Source organism: Trypanosoma rangeli, assembly GCF_003719475.1.
Source record: "Trypanosoma rangeli strain AM80 chromosome Unknown Tra_15.4_contig_00161, whole genome shotgun sequence".
NCBI classification, from domain to species: domain Eukaryota; phylum Euglenozoa; class Kinetoplastea; order Trypanosomatida; family Trypanosomatidae; genus Trypanosoma; species Trypanosoma rangeli.
Genome location: NW_021705906.1, coordinates 25,394 through 42,513, shown reverse-complemented (window position 1 = coordinate 42,513; position 17,120 = coordinate 25,394). Strand labels below are relative to the sequence as shown.

The 17,120-nt window shown below is 49.9% G+C and overlaps 6 protein-coding genes across 6 annotated transcripts, besides 8 other annotated features; all 6 read right to left on the bottom strand.

The window, feature by feature from the left end:
• Positions 1-50: 50 nt before the first annotated feature.
• Positions 51-102: a microsatellite.
• Positions 103-165: 63 nt separating this feature from the next.
• TraAM80_05135 (uncharacterized protein) lies at positions 166-4,590 on the bottom strand (the record flags this gene model as incomplete). The annotated part of the gene is made up of 1 exon (XM_029382028.1): positions 166-4,590. One exon carries the CDS (start codon positions 4,588-4,590, stop codon positions 166-168), a length of 4,425 nt encoding a protein of 1,474 aa, XP_029238133.1.
• Positions 4,591-4,691: 101 nt separating this feature from the next.
• Positions 4,692-4,725: a microsatellite.
• Positions 4,726-4,803: 78 nt separating this feature from the next.
• TraAM80_05134 (uncharacterized protein) lies at positions 4,804-6,408 on the bottom strand (the record flags this gene model as incomplete). The annotated part of the gene is made up of 1 exon (XM_029382027.1): positions 4,804-6,408. The coding sequence occupies one exon, from the start codon at positions 6,406-6,408 to the stop codon at positions 4,804-4,806; it is 1,605 nt and encodes a 534-aa protein (XP_029238132.1).
• Positions 6,409-6,544: 136 nt separating this feature from the next.
• Positions 6,545-6,576: a microsatellite.
• A 189-nt stretch (positions 6,577-6,765) lies between these two features.
• On the bottom strand, positions 6,766-11,322 carry TraAM80_05133 (putative zinc carboxypeptidase; the record flags this gene model as incomplete). Its single annotated transcript, XM_029382026.1, has 1 exon — positions 6,766-11,322. One exon carries the CDS (start codon positions 11,320-11,322, stop codon positions 6,766-6,768), a length of 4,557 nt encoding a protein of 1,518 aa, XP_029238131.1.
• A 268-nt stretch (positions 11,323-11,590) lies between these two features.
• Positions 11,591-11,617: a microsatellite.
• Positions 11,617-11,647: a microsatellite.
• Positions 11,648-11,852: 205 nt separating this feature from the next.
• Positions 11,853-11,881: a microsatellite.
• A 21-nt stretch (positions 11,882-11,902) lies between these two features.
• TraAM80_05132 (putative Tartrateresistant acid phosphatase type 5) lies at positions 11,903-13,393 on the bottom strand (the record flags this gene model as incomplete). The annotated part of the gene is made up of 1 exon (XM_029382025.1): positions 11,903-13,393. One exon carries the CDS (start codon positions 13,391-13,393, stop codon positions 11,903-11,905), a length of 1,491 nt encoding a protein of 496 aa, XP_029238130.1.
• A 266-nt stretch (positions 13,394-13,659) lies between these two features.
• Positions 13,660-13,692: a microsatellite.
• Positions 13,693-14,083: 391 nt separating this feature from the next.
• TraAM80_05131 (generative cell specific-1) lies at positions 14,084-15,841 on the bottom strand (the record flags this gene model as incomplete). The annotated part of the gene is made up of 1 exon (XM_029382024.1): positions 14,084-15,841. One exon carries the CDS (start codon positions 15,839-15,841, stop codon positions 14,084-14,086), a length of 1,758 nt encoding a protein of 585 aa, XP_029238129.1.
• Positions 15,842-16,398: 557 nt separating this feature from the next.
• On the bottom strand, positions 16,399-17,046 carry TraAM80_05130 (uncharacterized protein; the record flags this gene model as incomplete). Its single annotated transcript, XM_029382023.1, has 1 exon — positions 16,399-17,046. The coding sequence occupies one exon, from the start codon at positions 17,044-17,046 to the stop codon at positions 16,399-16,401; it is 648 nt and encodes a 215-aa protein (XP_029238128.1).
• A 26-nt stretch (positions 17,047-17,072) lies between these two features.
• Positions 17,073-17,117: a microsatellite.
• Between the last annotated feature and the right edge of the window lie 3 nt (positions 17,118-17,120).

Sequence of the window (17,120 nt, the reverse complement as noted above, 5' to 3'; positions counted from 1 at the left end):
CGTTCCCAGCAGTGCAAGCACACCGTGGGGGCGATAAAAGTGTTCCGTCGCACCTCCACCTCCACCTCCACCTCCACCTCCACCTCCACCTCCACCTCCACCACAACCACAACCACAACCACCACGAATACTCCACAAAAGCAATTGAAGTGTAAACGGCGTGATTTATTGTTCCGTGGGGACCATCTTAGCGTCCACATGGGACGGATTCTCAACTCCCGACCACTCAAAAGCATACTTGTCGTGTTCAGGGTGATACCTCACAAGAAGTACATGCTGCGGGAATCGAGACCACACATTGGACGCAAGGTCAAACTGCTGATGAGGGTTAGCGCGCGTTCCAACTGCCTCGCCATATCCCTCGGGTTCTGGCTCATTCTTGATGGGATACACAGAGACCCACATACACGTGCCTGCGTCGAGGCAATCAAGATCTATTTTAAGGTACACGCGTGCGGGAGGCTTCCCATCGCCACTCTTGCAACTCGATGGTTCAGCTGTCTGCTTCGCCACCAGGTCAATAAGCTGCTTCCCTGCCTCGGACAACTGTTGTAGGAATTCCTCTTCGGCTTTCACCTCAGCGCCCGTCGGAGCCGTCGTGTCTTCCACTCCCTTCAAAAGAGAAGGAAAAAGCATACCAAGTCGAAAGCGAAGTTGTCGACGAGACTGATAGAATAGGTACAACAATTCACTCGCCGTTCCGTACACATTCAAGATTCCATCTGCAAACGGAGAGGCACCCTCAGCCGTAGTGCCTGCAGAACGAAGAAGAAGAGATAAATAGTTCATGATAGCGGAGCCCTTCTCTGCTTGTTTTTTAACAATTCCATAAATCAACGACCGCGTTATTCGACCATAGGAGAATGAACGATACGGTTTTCTTTCACTCAAGCAAAGAGCCGTGTATGAAACCGCAATGTACCGTCGAATGAGGTGACCTCCCTCAGCAATCATTTCGTGATTGCCCAACGATTCCGCGTCGTATTCGTCTCGAGCAAGCAGCGGTTGGCCAAGAAGCGTGAGCCAGGGAAATGGATGGTAAAGCCTTGGGGTGCTGCTTGCTAACGGATAAGGCCCGACACCACGGGAGGTCATAGGATGGCACTCCTCAGCACTCAACTCCGTAAGTAAAACAATGTCATCGTCGTTGTTCGTCAAATCGTCGGCCGGCTTTGCCGGCCGAGGCGCAACAAGTGATTCAAACCCCAGCACTCCAATTGCACGAAACAAGGACTTTTTATCCAATGTCGTAAAGCCGCCAGGAACTTCAAATGTGTCACTCGTCTCTGTGTCATGAGATCCAAGAAGTAGTGCAGGCTGCCGTTGCTGTCCATCCCCATTCGCATTTAGGTTGGGCTCCACCCTGTAAAGCACCAGGGAAGTAGTCATCCTGGACAGCTTCAAATCGTACAGGGCACCAAACTCATCCCTCAGCAACTTGTATATAGACGTGTACGGGTGGGTTTCTGCGCTCGATTCCTTTCCCAAATTATCACGTCGCAGCTGAAGCAGCAAAAGCATAGATAAAATAGAAACAAAAGCTTTTTGAGTTGCGTAATATACGACCTCCGGCGCGTTGGGAGGACGCGGTATATCACCTTGTTGCAACGAATCACAAAAAGCCCGCTCTACATTCCGCAGAGCCGCTGGCAGGCGCTCAAAGTTTGAGGCAAAAAGATTGGGCAAAAAACGATGGGGCAGCCGAAAAAAGGCCGCATCCACGTGAATATCCCCGCCCTCCTTCATGGAGGCCACGTTGTTCTTAGTCAGCAAGGCGCGATGTTGTTTGCTGTGCGCGGAAAAAAACTGGCGCGGAAAAAGAGAAAATGCAGACAAAGGAACCTTGGGCGGCAGAAATGATGGTGAAATGAGGCCAAAGGATGCGTTATGGTCTTGAAACGCAACAACCTGCAAGTTGGCTGCTACGGCAGTCGTCGTGGTCCCCGCAGCTGAGACACTCGTGTCAGAGTTGTACCAGCATTCCAGTCTCCCCGCCTCGGCATAAATTACGGCATTGTCATCACCATCTGGCTTGTCGCAAGCCAAAAAAGCACCATACGCCTTCAAATGTGTCGCAAAATCCAAAACCATGTTCCCTTTCATAACTTCAATGTCCTCTGTCTCAAATAACTCCGCACGTATACGGCAAATTGACTCGTACCAAGCTTTAATCAGAAGGTCTCGTGACTCAAACTCCCGCTTAAACAAAGCATTGCAGCGTCTGCGATGATGTTGCTCAAATATCCGAGTCGTGCCCGTCCACACATCATCCTTCGTTAACCATGATGAATGGGCCGGCGGCCGCCAGTTCTTTTCCACTGTAAAAAAAATACTTTGCTCCTCCTCCTCCTCCTCCTCCTCCTGCGTCTTTATCAGCAGCACATCTCCCAAAAACCCACGAGCTCCATTCACAGTGCCAATGCCCATTGGAATACACCGCACATCACGGTACATGAGACTTTTACCCCAATCGCGCAGTCTCCGCATGGATTCTCCCCCTTTATGCGCCGCGTCAGTCATCACTTCAAAGTAAAAATCAACGCTCGAATGACAAAACGTATCCGACGACTCCATTTTCTCTTTTCTCTCAGCCGCCTCATCATCATTGCCTGCTAGCCTTGCCTCTTCCGCGCCTTGATTTTGCTCGTTTTGTCTGTCAGATTCCTCTTCACTGTCACTATCACACGCAGAGTGGTCTTCCCCACTGTCCACACTAGCAAGTTCACCATTGGAATAGTCATCATCGCACAGCAACGCGCCTGAGGTACCAGGGCCTTGTGCCGCTCTGGTGAGAAAATACACGCTCTGATGATTCAGATGCTCAGTGCTGTTTCCAAATTCCACCCTAACATCAACAACAAAAATTCTTTCATTCTCATCATCTGAAAGTTCTAGCTCAAGCACCTTCGTCCCTTGCCTTTGTTCCTTCTTCACGAGCAGGCTGTGCTGACATTTCTTCGGGGCGTGTTTCGCAGGGTCGTACGACTGCGGCGCATACCCGGTGACGGTGATGTTAAGGAAAGCGGTTTCCGTAATGGGAATGACGCTCAGCCACCTGTCGTATACCACGGTCACCTTGACAGTGTTGCCCAATATACTCCCTCCAGTGGGATGCAGGCGAACAGATCCAAAGGTGTTTGCCCCAACTCTGGCAAGGATATCTTGAATCCTCGTAAGAGCAAAAATAGCGTTAATTTCCACACGAAGAAACCGACGACGCCGACATTGCTGCTGCTCTAAAGACGCACCGAGAGACTCCCGCACCAACGTCACGGAATTGATAAAGCCCTCAAAGGTCTCACATTCACGTATCAGTGTCCTCATATCACAGAGGCTTCGCAGTGGTCGAAGACAGTAAATGCGTTGGGGGTAATCGTGCGCACTGCGATGAACATCTCCATCCCACATTGTGGTCTGCCACAGCGTCTTCAGTGATGGGGAAGAGTTGCACCACGTAGCAACGGGAACATTTGCAGGGCACGAAACTCCATCGTCAGAGATCAAATTGTCCGGTAAAGACTGCTTTGCATCCTTCAGTGTCGCGTCTGTCACCGCGCAACAGCGGTCCCTGGCAGCACGTAGAAGTTCATGAAAATCACTTGAACGCGGTACGGCAGCATCCACAACCTGCCGAAGAAGTCCGAGACCCTTTGAAATCAAGGCACTACCTACATTAGTGGCTCGTCGCGTGGAAGACGCGCACAGGCCAGATTCCCGTGGTAGTACGTACACAGCTGACCGCACACATCGCAATTGCTCATGAGAAAAGAGTTGCGTGTTATTTGACACATCCTTCTCCGACGGGTGTGTGGAGTGAATGCAGACTTTGACGCGGGAGTAGAGAAGGCGTTTCTGTGCCCACCGCAGTGCCGCAAAGCCATTCGCGGTACGCGGCGAAAAACACTTGACAGCGTCAAGAATCACAAGCTGCGGTGGCCACTCTTCGTGGTGTGCGTCACCAGCATCCTTGTTACCATTATGTTTGCTCGTGCATTTCCCGCTCATAACTTGTCCCTTGTCCCAGCGAACCACATATACATCACCCCGCATAACATTTATTATTTGGCCAGTCAATTGCTTGCGAAACAGTGGTCCGTTTTCAAAGTTGTAATGATGGTTTGCCCACACACATGGCTTCTCGCGACCGTCCGGGAGATGCGTCGGGCTCATTGAGCCCTCAAACTCCGCTTGTATAAGTTCCTCCAGTCGTGCAACTATGGGACGCACAATGCTGCCAACCCCACGCCGCAGCAAACGCTCCTGCAACGAAACCCACTCTGCAGCATCGTCACTCATCCTAAATATAATGTCTCCGTAGCCTTGATTTGGAAAGGAGGCATAGTGGTCCCGTCGAAGATACTTGTACGGCGCACAGCGAATTTCATTCAATGTCCTCATTACTTTTTCTTCAAGGGCCGATGCCGTGCCGCGTGGCACATCCACGGCCGTCAGCTCGCAGCTAATCCTTCGCTTGTACGCTGGCACAGATACAACAAATACATTTTTCCCAATCCAGGCAATGTCATTGATGGAAATAAAAACCTTGTGTCGTTCATCTGCGCGCCCAAGCTCTTCAGCTTGCGTGTCCATCATCTCATGGCGAAAAAAGTGAATATATATAAGACGCGGGGATGAAAAAAAAGGAAATGAAAAGGGGAGATGCATGCCCAAAATAAAAATTGGTACAACACAAAAAGCAAAAAAGCAAAAAAGCAAAAAAAGCAATGCGCTAGCGATAAAACCAAAGAACTCCACCGCTGTGGCAACTACCAAACCAACTAGCATGGCTCTTAGTTATTTTTTTTACTCACATGCATGCCTTGCCGAATCACCGTCAAAATCCCCTGTCACGTATTCTGCAACAACGTAGTACAATTGGTGCACATTTCCATCCTTAATGCGCTGAAACGCCTCCGCTGCCTCCACACAACGGCCGTCTTTCAGCAGGCGAAAGTACTGTGCAGAGGAAAAAAAGGACGGGGAGGATGACTCCTTCTCTTCCCTTGATACAGGAAAAACCTGAACGTGGGTTCGCGACGCATGGTCGCTTGTAACCGTCGCACCCGAAGTGGACAACTCTGGAGTCCTCACAGCAACAAGAAGACGGAATTGTTGCACATCGCACTTGAGGCATGAGGCTAACGCAGTCAGTCTCCACGCCTCCCACAGCGCCTGAAACACAGTAAGCCCAGGACGCAAAGCGCAGCGCAAAATTGTGCCAGTTGCAGAAGGAAAAGTATCTATTTCAATAGTCTCCTTGCCACCACTGAACCTCCGTACCCTTTTCAAGGCATCTTTCAAGAGCTCACCGCAATTCGTCTCAATAACTTCCGAATCCTGAAGAGATTCAATTTCCACAGTGAAGGTGTCTCCTCCGTTGCTCTCTTCTGTCGCAACACCCAACTTCAATTGTTTTCTCCCCTGCCACCATCGCCACACTCGATTTACCATCCAAAATGGGGACCTGTCACCCCCGTCTGGGTTTAAAAGCCGTCTCCAACCATCAAACTCTGCGCGACTGTATCGCACAGCTGCCCCAAACATTGCAAAAAGCGGTACAGGACTCAGCCATAACGCTCCAAAGGAGCGAGCATATGGGCCGTTAATGCATATCCCATGCCCAGAAGAGGAAAAGCCTCCGATGGTGTCCCGTTTCTCTTCTTTATCCAAAGAAAAGGTCAGCGTGGTCGCGCAAAAACAACGTCGCAGCGCATCATCTACAGCATCCAGGTAAAGATCAGTTTTCATTGTCGAGGTACAATCAGTGACACCTCCCACCATGCCCCGCGTATCGTGAAAAAGGAACTCCACTCGACCACCATCTACAGTATAGCCAATACAATGGCGTTCAAGAAATACACGTCCTCGTGAAGCCTTCACCGCTTCCTCAGGTCCCCAAAAAGGGTTAACCAGCTCCCCATCTATCGCCAGGACAGAACGATAGACAGCACAGGGAGTTCCCTTCAACTGGTCAAAGGCTGAAACAACCTCTTGGCGAACCACAGCCTCCACGTTGTCGGGTGTAATCTCTGATACCTCATGAAAAAACACAACACGGGCGTCCTGCAGGGCCAATTCATCCGCATTGATCAGCGGTCGCAGCGAGCGTTCAAACACCGCCCGCATTTTTTTAGGAAAATTCACCAGCGTCAGCGTTGGTCGCGTAACCGGATCAGCTGCCTCATCGCGCCTTTCTGCACGGCAAGAAGGCGATGACGATTTCCACTTCGTCACGGATGAAGTGGTCCAAAAAAGTTGCGGTGGACCTCTGCGAATTCCGCAGTAGAACAAGTAAATCGCGTAAGCGGCAATGCCGCCGATTCCAACACCCACAATAAATTTTTGTCCATGACTCTGCGAGGAGCCACTGTTCGCCACCCCAGCGGCATCCCTGCCCCACACTGCCATGATCTATAGGTGGACAGTCAGCAGGCAAAGAAGAGTTGCGAAGCCAATCGTTGTCCATCATCTCCCCCTAGGCAGATCTATGTGGGCAAACTGTGACATTTAGAAAGATGCAAAGCAGTACAAATGGAAGGAAGGCAAAAAAAAAAAAAAAAAAGTAATAATAATAAAGGTATCAAATTCAGACGACATGATCTTGTTGTTGTTTTATTACTATTATTATCACTGATGTACCAAAAAGTTATTTCATCAAAAAAGGAGCAGATGAAAGAGAAACAAATCCACATGGGCGTACAGTGCTGTAGCGTCACTCAAAAACATGAGTGGTGTCTAAGTGGTCTGCTAAGTCAGCGATGTACGCTACTCCAGGAAATAGGCCCCACCAACCTCAGAGGATGGAAGTTCCTCATCCTCAATATCGTCCGCGTCATCATCATCATCATCATCCTCGTCGTCATCATCGTCATCATCATCCTCGTTGTCATCATCGCTTCCGCCACTCTCACCGTCATCATCTTCAAGTCTAGAGGCATTGACCTGGTCTCCCACGTCATCGTCATCTTCGTCATCTGAGCCTTCGGACTCCTCCTCATCGTCACTTTCGCTTCCCATAAAAACGGAGCCAAGAGCCATCGGGTGTGTAGTTGACACCTTTGGCCGCACAAGCAGTGCGCGCAGTAATTCCTTTCGCTGCTCCATCGACAGTGTGGCGGTGTTCGTCGTCTTCTCCTTCTTTACCTTGAGAGCATCCAGGCGACGTTCCTTTCGTGTTGAAAACGCATACGAACCGCCCATGGAAGGAGAGCTCAACACAGTCATCGCATCTATATTGCCTGTAGTGGCAAAGAACAATGACCATGCACGTTCAATTGTTTCCTTCATGGCGGCGTCCAAACCCTCACCATCCACCCTAAGAAGATGGAGGCTGCGAACCAGCAACTCACCCATATTTTCATACTGACGAGTACTGTAGCAGACCTCCAAAGGCCATGGCTCCACGGCACCCTTTATTTTTTCCTCTTCCTTGCTGACTTTATTTGCTTTCTCTTCCTGAAGTACACCAACCACACCTCCTAATGATTTTTTCGGTATAATGCGGGTGTTGCGGCAATAGACTTCATCGTCTTTCCCACCCATCATGGTTGCCTCTAGCGTGTAGCTCATGCGTATCCCAAACTGACGATACATCACAACCCGTCCAGTATTCTGCTTACTCTTATGCACCGTAAAAGAACACTGTGGCAGTGCAAAGGCGGGAGAAAGACAACTCAGAATGAAGGGAACAATTTTTTCAACAGGCGAAGAAGCAGCAGTCGTCACTGAGGTCGCGGTCGATGACCCCTGTCGACGAGCATCCAATGTGGAATTGCTGGAGGAAGCTTCCAATTGAGATGGCGGCATTGCCATTGTACCCCTGACGGCCGATTTTCTCTCCGGCTCCCCTGGGCGGGGTGTACATCCATAGATAAGAAAGTTTTTGGCGCGTGAGTGTCCGTGCAAATCCGCAAAAAGTGCCACATGGCGTTGCTCTCTAGAAATGATGTGTTGAGTGAGTCGCTTCAGCGAATAAATCACGGGATTGGTCCACGGGTTTGGATCTGCGTAGTCACGGTTAAGGTCTGCTCCCCCCAGTGAGGAGCGATGGTTTCCAAGCACAACACCGTCAGGATTCAGCATAGGTATAATCTTCCACACAAAGCTGCTTCGCAGCGTCTTGGCCTCCTCCTCATCGCCTAGAAGAAAGGTTAACAACCCACGCAACATCCAACTGGCATTACTCTCTCCAGGATGGACCCGCGAGGTCACGATACACACCGGGCGGTTCTCTATCTCTGTTAAAGCCGCAACTCCGCAACTGTTACACAAATTTTTCTCTCTACTGCCTTCAGCATCCCCATCCCCCGAGGTGCTTGCTGTGACGGTAATAATCGGCACCGGAAGACCACCGGGTGTCGTACAAAGTTGTTGCACCGCCACCAGGGCCGAGGCACCAAGGCCACCCTTTGCCTGCTGTTCCCACTGATGAATGTCAGCTATGAGGTTAGTGTAGGTATACGGAAAACAATTTGCCAAAAACACACGTCCTTTCTTCTCTGGAAATACCACAGAAAAACTTAGTGTGTAACAAAATGAGGTCCCTTCTCCATCTTGATTCTTGGAATGCTTTGTCTTGATGACTTTTTTCGCCTTCTTTGAGGCTTGTTGCCCGTGGTTTAATCTGCGTTCGCTGCTGCCATGACTTTTAGTCATCTCTATACCGTCTGCTTCCGCCGTTGCAGTGGTGGTTGTGGTGCAACGTGCCGGGCGTCGATACAAGTTTCTGTAATAAAAAATGTCGTGTCCGCAACGCGTCCACTGTGGCAGGCCCGACACGCCCGTTTTCGACACGGCATCCTCGACCAATAGCATGAGAGGCCGCTGGCCCTCGTTGAAAGTCGAGCTGGATTTCTCCATGTTGAGAATGTTAAAGCGGTACGTTGTGCCAGGCGTGTAGTCCTCAACACAGAAATAAAACCACTGCACATGACAGTTTGTGTTTGTGTCAGGGCTTAGCACAAGATCGTACTCCACCTCATCAATGGCAACAGCACGCTGTAAATTGCCAGACTCAAAGTCCGATTGAAATTTCAAGAATCCTGTCAAGGAAGGAGCCTCAAAGTGGGCCTGCCCTCCCCCTCCTCTGCTTTCTTCCCCACCCAACAACTGCACCTGTTCCGGTGTCGTCACCTCTTCCAACACTACCTGCAGTGAGGGTAACACAACAAGTGGAGGTCGCTCATACACGACACGATCAATGCAGTGAAAAGGTGTGCATAGACGTTCAATGAGGCGTTTGAGCACTCGAACCTTCACCTCGGATGAGGTGGGTTGAAGAGCCTCTAGAGTATGCGAGAGTAAGCAGCGTCCCAGCTCCACCTCTGTCATCCCCACGTCTGGAAATAGGGGGGCGGCAATCTCACGCGACGGTGGTAATACGTCATTTGAAAACAACCAAGGCAATTTTTCAGGCGCTATAAAGGCAAGCGTGTCCGTGGCGAAACCCCACTCTCCTTCTTTATGTAACTCCGGAGAAAAGGCATCCGGCTGAAAATCAATCGAAAGAAGTGAGAGTGGCATTGTCGTTCCACCCACACGGAGCAACGAAAACCCCTGCATCACATCCGGCGTCAAGACGGAGAAGGAGTGTTGTGAAGGCACAACGCGGAGCGTGGGAGCTGCGCCCTCATTACGTCGAGTGGCATCTACTTCACCCGGAAGTGTGACAACGCCAAATAATGCGTACAACGATACATAGAGCTTGTGCCAGTGGTCTGCTGAGCGAGCTGCTAACTCGGCTGCTCTAACAACACCCTGAACAAGAGTAGAAATTTCCTCTGCGTCACCATGCAGCTGTTCTCGGCACCCACTATCCTTGGTTGTTAGGGCATTTAAGGCATCGAGAGAGGCAAGCCCCACTTCCGCGCGCCGCGACGGGTGCGTGCTAAAATTAACAAGCATACCAACAGCACCCTGCTCCCGTGCCGCCTCCAGTGATTTTTTCCTTGTCTTTGTGCCACAGCAGAGGCGCGACAACAGTTCAATCGACCGCAGCGCAACTCTCTCAAGGTGATCCTGTAACGGCAAAGAAAGAGCTCGCAACAAACTCATCTCTTTTGAAAGAAAGCTGTGCAGCATCCATCCAAGCTGAACGCAAAGCTTCACGCCACGCTCACCCATGAAGTCCGCATTCGCCGGAAGGGCCGCAAGTTGATAAAGTGCTACAACCAGGTGCAGAAGAGCATCGCAGGTGGGTAACACATGCTGAGAAATAGAAGCACAGTACAAGTGAGCTTCGTTCCTACAATATACTGCCTCTGTGCCGCCCTCGTCATCACCTACAAAGTATTTCCTGTCATTCGTCTTTATCTGGGACAACTGACGCGCCACGGTGGCAAAGAGTAACTCAGTGACATAAAGCAATGATGATAAAGCATTTGTACGACGCACAACTCGAAGTACCTTCGCGTTTCCAGATCCACAAAGCCCCAACAGCATTGCTGCCGCCTCCACCACACGCATTAAGGCAAAAGGTGGAGAATGAAAACTGTCAGACCCCAGCAATCGTGCATTCAGCTCCTGTGAACCCCCTTCACGCGGCAAAGTCAGATTACAGCTCCTCGTGCTGTTGCCACAATTGTACAATCGCACCGCGGCCGCAAAAGCGTCCTCGCACCCCTCAAGAATGGAAATGCATTCTTGCGGCAACCTAAACCGGCAACACAATCTGATAACCCGTTTGCGACGAGGACGACTAGTTATCTGCAAAATATTGTATAACATCGTCAAAAATCCTGACGCCGCATTCTCATCTGCAAGCATCATTTCAGAGCCTAAAATCGTCATAAACACACGCCATGGTCGAAGTTTCTTGGCAAACAGTGCTTGCCAGGCATGCTTAACAACTACACGGCGTCCATGTTCACAGGCGCCAGACGAAAATAGCCATCGGTGCATGTCGTAAAGATGCCGGTAAAAAGTAAATCCTGCGTGCGAGCACAATACATCAGAGCTGCCACGACTACTACTAACACCACTGTCACCGGACGTTTTTCCGGTGTGCGCCGCGCAGGCAACCCGAAGCTGCCGTAAAAACATTGCAGCAATGGCGTTGTTATCTCCTGAAGGAAGCCGGCCCTCTCCAGTGCAAGAACTATCCGGGGGTTTCCCTGTGGTGCCGGTGAGTACAACTGAATACATTTCCTTTACAGACGGCATACGCAATAACGACGGGAATGGCGCACTAAAAGCTGATACAGGTACTGCGCCACCGTGAGCATTCCTAGGCGCCGTGGAAGATGCTCCGATTGCTGTGTTCTTCTTTTTCGTCTGCGGTCGCAACGGCCGCGCGCGTTCCACGGAAATGACCTTGGCTTCCATAGGTCGCGTGCCATTGGTGCCACCCACCGGCCTTTTCTGGGAGTCGCATCTTCCCACACGCGGCATTTACGGAGCACAGCAGGCAGTCCTTCCCTTTTATCCACGGCCCGACCCACCACCACCGCCACCCCGTCTCCTAGAGAAGCGGAATTGCCTCTCTTTTCGGAACGAGGAACGCCCTGCGGTAGACACAAGCAAAGCGAAAGTGAGGCAGACAAAGAGCGCGAATGGATGCAGAACATCAGAAACACGGGGAGGGGGGAGGGAAACACACAGAAACACACACACACACACAAAAAAAAAAAAAGAAGTAAAAAAATAAAAATGAAGAGCGAAGGGCACACGAAGACAGAGTTGTTTTCCCCCTCTGAGTTTGGTTTCCAGTAACTCTCGTTCTCTCCAGCAGACAAGAACTGAGGGTACGGAGCAAATCTAGGATGTGAAGGGGTACGCAGAAGAAAGAAAAGAAAAACATATCAAAAAAAGAAAAAGACAAAGACACTGGATAACGCAAAACACAATAAAGGAATTAAATATATGTATATATATATATATATATTCAAGCCTCATATTATTCGCGTTAGAGAGCTGTGATAGAGAACGTGTACAACTCCTCCACGGTATCCTCACGGAGAAGCCTACTATAGGTGGCACCGGCATCTACACTAAGGCAGACATAGACACGCTCCACCACACGTGTCACGTTCAAGAGAAGGGTATTGAAGAGAGGAGTTTCAATGCGTGTCCCAGGCAAAACATGATTTCCCCGATGGGCGTCATCGCAGCCATCCGACCGATCCGTCAGGTACAATCGATGGTTTAGGGAAAGGGTTTCACCATTAATACGTAGTGTGAATCGCTTTCCTGCGCGGAACTTCTTATTGCACATCTCACATTCAGTGAAGACGGCGTATTGGATGTAATCAGGAACAGGTGTGGGTGGAAGTTTCAATACAGGCGTTGGTGGGGCGGCAGAATAGCCTGACGGTGTCCCAGTGGAGTCCCGTCCCCCACGGCCGTCGTTGTCGCCTGGAAGTGTTACACGCGTCCCATTGGCAAAAAAAACAGTCCCCCCGCCTGGACCGCGGGGTAGTGCATGTTCATCCTTCATAGCTTGCAGCACTACATCCGGGGGTGGCCACGTATGCCGAGCGGCAGGTGGCAGCTCCATGACTTTTTGCATCCAGTCATGCGTCACCACAAACTCATAGTGCATACCCCCGGCAGAGTCCCAGACATTTAAGTTCATCGTATTTGGAGCCAAGTCCACTGTTATAAACCCATGACTGGGCCACGCTTGCTTATACGGGCTGTACTCACTTGGACTGGTAAGTGTAAATTTTCTTGCCTTCCCGCCGGTGGCGTACGCCATTAGTGCGCCACGTGACATCCCACCACTTAGAGCCAACACACGCCCCTCTATATTATTTACCTCTACAATGTGATCATGGCCGCTAAAATATGCCTGCACGTTAAATTGACTCATTAGCTGGTTAATCCCTCCCACCGAGCCCACCCGTTTGTGTCTTCCACTCCCGGTAGTGGGATAGTGACCAAAAATAATTTTCCATCGAGCATTGCTTCGCTTTAATTCTTCTACCAACCAATCATGTTGCCTACCCTTCCATAGTGAATAATCAAGCGAATCCAAGGCAAACAACTGCACGGTGTGGCCCGTGTCATCAATCGGAAGCTTCACGGTGTAGTAACGACTCGGCCAATACCATCGAGGGTTTCGCTTCGAGTATTGAATCTGTGCATTTACATTGTCATGGTTACCCGTACATGGAAAGAACGGGCCAGGCACGTCCTTCATCGCCTCTTCGAACGAATGTCGAATGCAGAACGCCACGTCGCTGCAGTAGAAGTTGTCCCCTACGCTAATTGTAAAGTTGCAGCCAAGTCGTCCACACAGTTCCGTGTACCGCCGCGTGGAGATAATCTCGGGACAATGCCCATTTGCATATGCCCCTAATCCCCAGTCTCCAATCACACCAAACGTTAAACCCTGTGCTACATTGCCGAGACCACAGCCAACACAGAGGATAAGGAGCGTCAGATAGAACAACATTGTGCGCCAAACAGTATATATACAGATATATAACGCCTTGCTTTCTCCTTCTTTCCCTTGTGCTATAGCGCTGACTGCGTTATTGGTGATGGGTGCGTCAGTGAAGACGCACCAGTAGAGAATAGTCACGGACCTGACGAGTAGAAAAAAAAAATATATACATATATATAACGCTCCCAATAAGAACTTAGACACATAAGGCGAAGGCAATAACAACTGCAGCAGCAACACAAAAAAGAAGTAGGTAAAACACCCATTGTAGAACGAAAAAAAAAACAAAAAAAAGACAGGAAACAAAAGATAGCACAAGGACAGAGCTTTCCACAACAGTGCGCGCGAGTGAAAGCTTAGCGTCCTCCAGCAGAAAAATAAAAATTTAAAAAAAAACCCTGCACCTCAGCTCAACAAACGACCCTTCCAGAAACCTCACCCGCTCTCAAGGTAATAATAGCAATGAGGCAGTAGTCACTGGCCAAATGGGAAGGGAGCGATGTGGAGCATTCCCTATGGCAAGCCCCTCATTCCCACATCATGGAAGAACAAAAAAAAAGGCATATATATGAGAGAAAGAAAAAAAATAGAGATTACTTGCTGCTTTCCGATAACATATACCGAGCAGTATCCTTGTGTGCCACACAGGCAAAAGGCGGGCATGCTGTGATGAACTAAAGTCCGCAGGGTAGCCACTCTCTAAATAGGCCACTCACGATCCTTATGCTCGTCATTGATACAAGAAAACATTTTACAAAAAAAATATACCCCTAGTAGCACAGCAATAACAACCAGAACATATAACAGTGGCTGCCACCAACACCTATGCATCAAGAAGCACACAATGTTGTACCACTCACAACGCTTGCAAGCTGAACCGTTATTGCCACCCACGCTGCCGCCGTTTCCACTGGGTGCATTACCGCCCTGTGTTCCGTTCTTCCACTCCACGCTTGTCACGCGAAACTCCACAAGCTTCTTGTCGGTAACACCACCTCGCGCGTCCTGTAACGTCACATCACAATGCACTAGTCCCTTTTCCAACGTGCCCTGCACATTCAAGTCAAAAACGCGCGTCAGTGTCTGATGTGGCGCCATACTCACAGCCTGGGCCATCATGGGGTGAACATGTCGCGAACAGTTTCCCACTCCAAGGGTGTATTGCGCTGTGATGCTTCCAGTATTGCGCACCGTCACCACAAGCACACCATCTCTCGAAGCACTCTCGATTACCGACTTCGACACCTCTGTGGCGATGATTTCGCCCGGGGAGACGGACAGCACATATTTCAGTCTGTCCGCCGAAATGACAATAGTGACCATCGTCGTCAATGAATTTTGCATCCAGTACGAGAGGGTTGGGCCGTCGGTGGCGTTGGCGTTACCCAGCACAAAATCGCCAAAAAAACGAGCCATATACTGACCTCTGCCCCCTTTGGCTTCAACTGCAATGTCACTCAAACGGTAGTCCTCCAACTGATCGGCCAGACACGACCCCCGCCTCAACTGGCATCTGCTGCCCTGACTAGCAAAAGCCTCATATGAAACCCCTACCTTGTCACACTCTCGACCCTGTATGCTCACACGGTGTTTGTCTAGCAATAACCACTCTGATGATCCTGCCAAAACAAGCTTATGTTTTCTTGGAAGGGTGGGGACAAAAAGCATTTTCTCAGTAAGAACCAGTGGCGCTTCTGAGGGCACAAAGTCCCCCACAATATTGACCCAAGCTCCAAACTCCGGTGATGAACCCGAAAGCACATCCGGTCCCAACTCAAAGACTGCCTGCCTCGCTTTGGTGGCTTCAGTTGAGGAGTTAGCCGTTAGCTTTACCTCCAAGCGGTACCAGGTAGAGGCTGAGCCTATGCTGTACCCACTGTACCAGAGCTCTCCAAAACGGAGACACGAGGCCATTGAAGCCTCTCCAAAAACGTTGCATACTTGAAGGCCGCGGCTGTCTGGAGGGCAGATGCCCAACAATTGGCACATACCGCAACGACAACAAAATCCCTCGCTGTATGGAATTGTTTCCCCAGCTGCATCTAGGACCACCCCGCATGTCGCCTTCGAGTTGGATCCATCCTCGCACCCAATTATTTCCGCTGGAATCTGCTCCTCGTATGGCTTGGAGTTAAAATTCTGTTCGTAAAAAAGGGGGTATATATGTTGCACGCGTGACTTTTTCGTCGTCAGACGGATTGGTTCAAATTTCACGGGCTCTTCCCCAGTACCTCGTGTTTTGTCCACGGCATCTTGCAGAAGCACAAACTCTTCTACACCTGCATCCTGGGCATTATCCACCGACAAAGTCACCACCATCTTCTTCTCACACGGAAGCAAATCCGTGGTGCTTCCACGCTCACAGTACTCGATGGAAGACGAAGCCAGGAGCGCACCTTCTGCATCGAAGGGCCGGAATGGGACGATAAGGGCAAACACCACTAAAAGTGGAAACATAGGATAACAAAACAACATCGTAGCTTGCCTTCCTACTCTTCGAAGCAAATAAAAAAGCAAACAAATAAAATTAAGTTGGGCTTCTTTTATTTCGTGCTAGCTTAGAGTAAATAGGGCAAATAAAAGGAAAAAATGATTTTGAACACGTCACCGTGTCACTACCGCACGGCAAGCACAACAAGGCTAAAGAGGCCTTTCCCCAAGTGGGGCTGCATGAAGATATGACTTGTCACTAACTTTTTTCTTGTTGTTTTTTTTTCACACTTTGCCCCCAGCGACCCCAGCAACCACCGAGCTGCAAAGGCACCAGTGGCCGAAACAATGGAAAACAAAAAGGACAACTTGGTGGCAAAAAGGCAAGCCAGCATATACCACTGCATGTGCAACCATTTTCGGTTCTTCTCGTTCAAGTCCTTTTTTTTTTTATTAATGTCGGTTTCTTTTTTAACGCGGATATGCATGAACGACGGCAGCGCCAGGACAGATATGGGAGCATTGTTAGCTGCTGAGGGCAATTCGTTACTTGGACCACACCATTTCGTCACGGTTACCGCCCCTCATTGTGTTGTGTCTTTGCCACCTCTCGTTAACGACTCCGAAGTCCCCTCCAGAACCACATCGGCTTCAGATATTGTTTCCGCGACGGTGGATGCGTGTCTTCTCGAGTCCTCCTCAAACTCTACCTCGATGGCTCCCTCAGTGTGGTAATCCCCGACAGTCCCTTTGGGTAACATCGGGTCATCCTCCTCCAGCTGACTCTCCAGAAAATCCTTTGAGACTTTCCCCGTATTTGGGTCAAATGTTAACTTGGCACCTCGGGCAACCTTTTTCCCCTTCTCATTTTCACCCACACCAAATGCCATCATCCCCATTTGTGGAATCCCGTCTCCGCGCTTGAGACCCTCCATCATGGCACGCATCGATTCCTGTACTTCCGGCGTCAAGGATTGGTTCAAGGTGCGATGCATATTCTGCAGCATGGAGGGATCCATGGTGGCGCTCCCGCCCTCAAAGCGACCATTTAAAAAGTCTGAGGAAGAGCCGTTGCCACTTGAGTTGGTTTTGGCCTGAGAAAAAATCTTGGCAAAGCCGTTAATATTGGAGAGACCGCCCCCCCCACCACGCCGATGCTGCCACAGAGAAAGGGCAGCTGCGCGGAAGCAGCCCGACGCGGCGCCAAAAATTAGTGCATGTGACCGCCGCATGCTGCACACTCCTTTTGAACGTGTGGATATATATATATATATATATATATATATATATATATATATATATACGT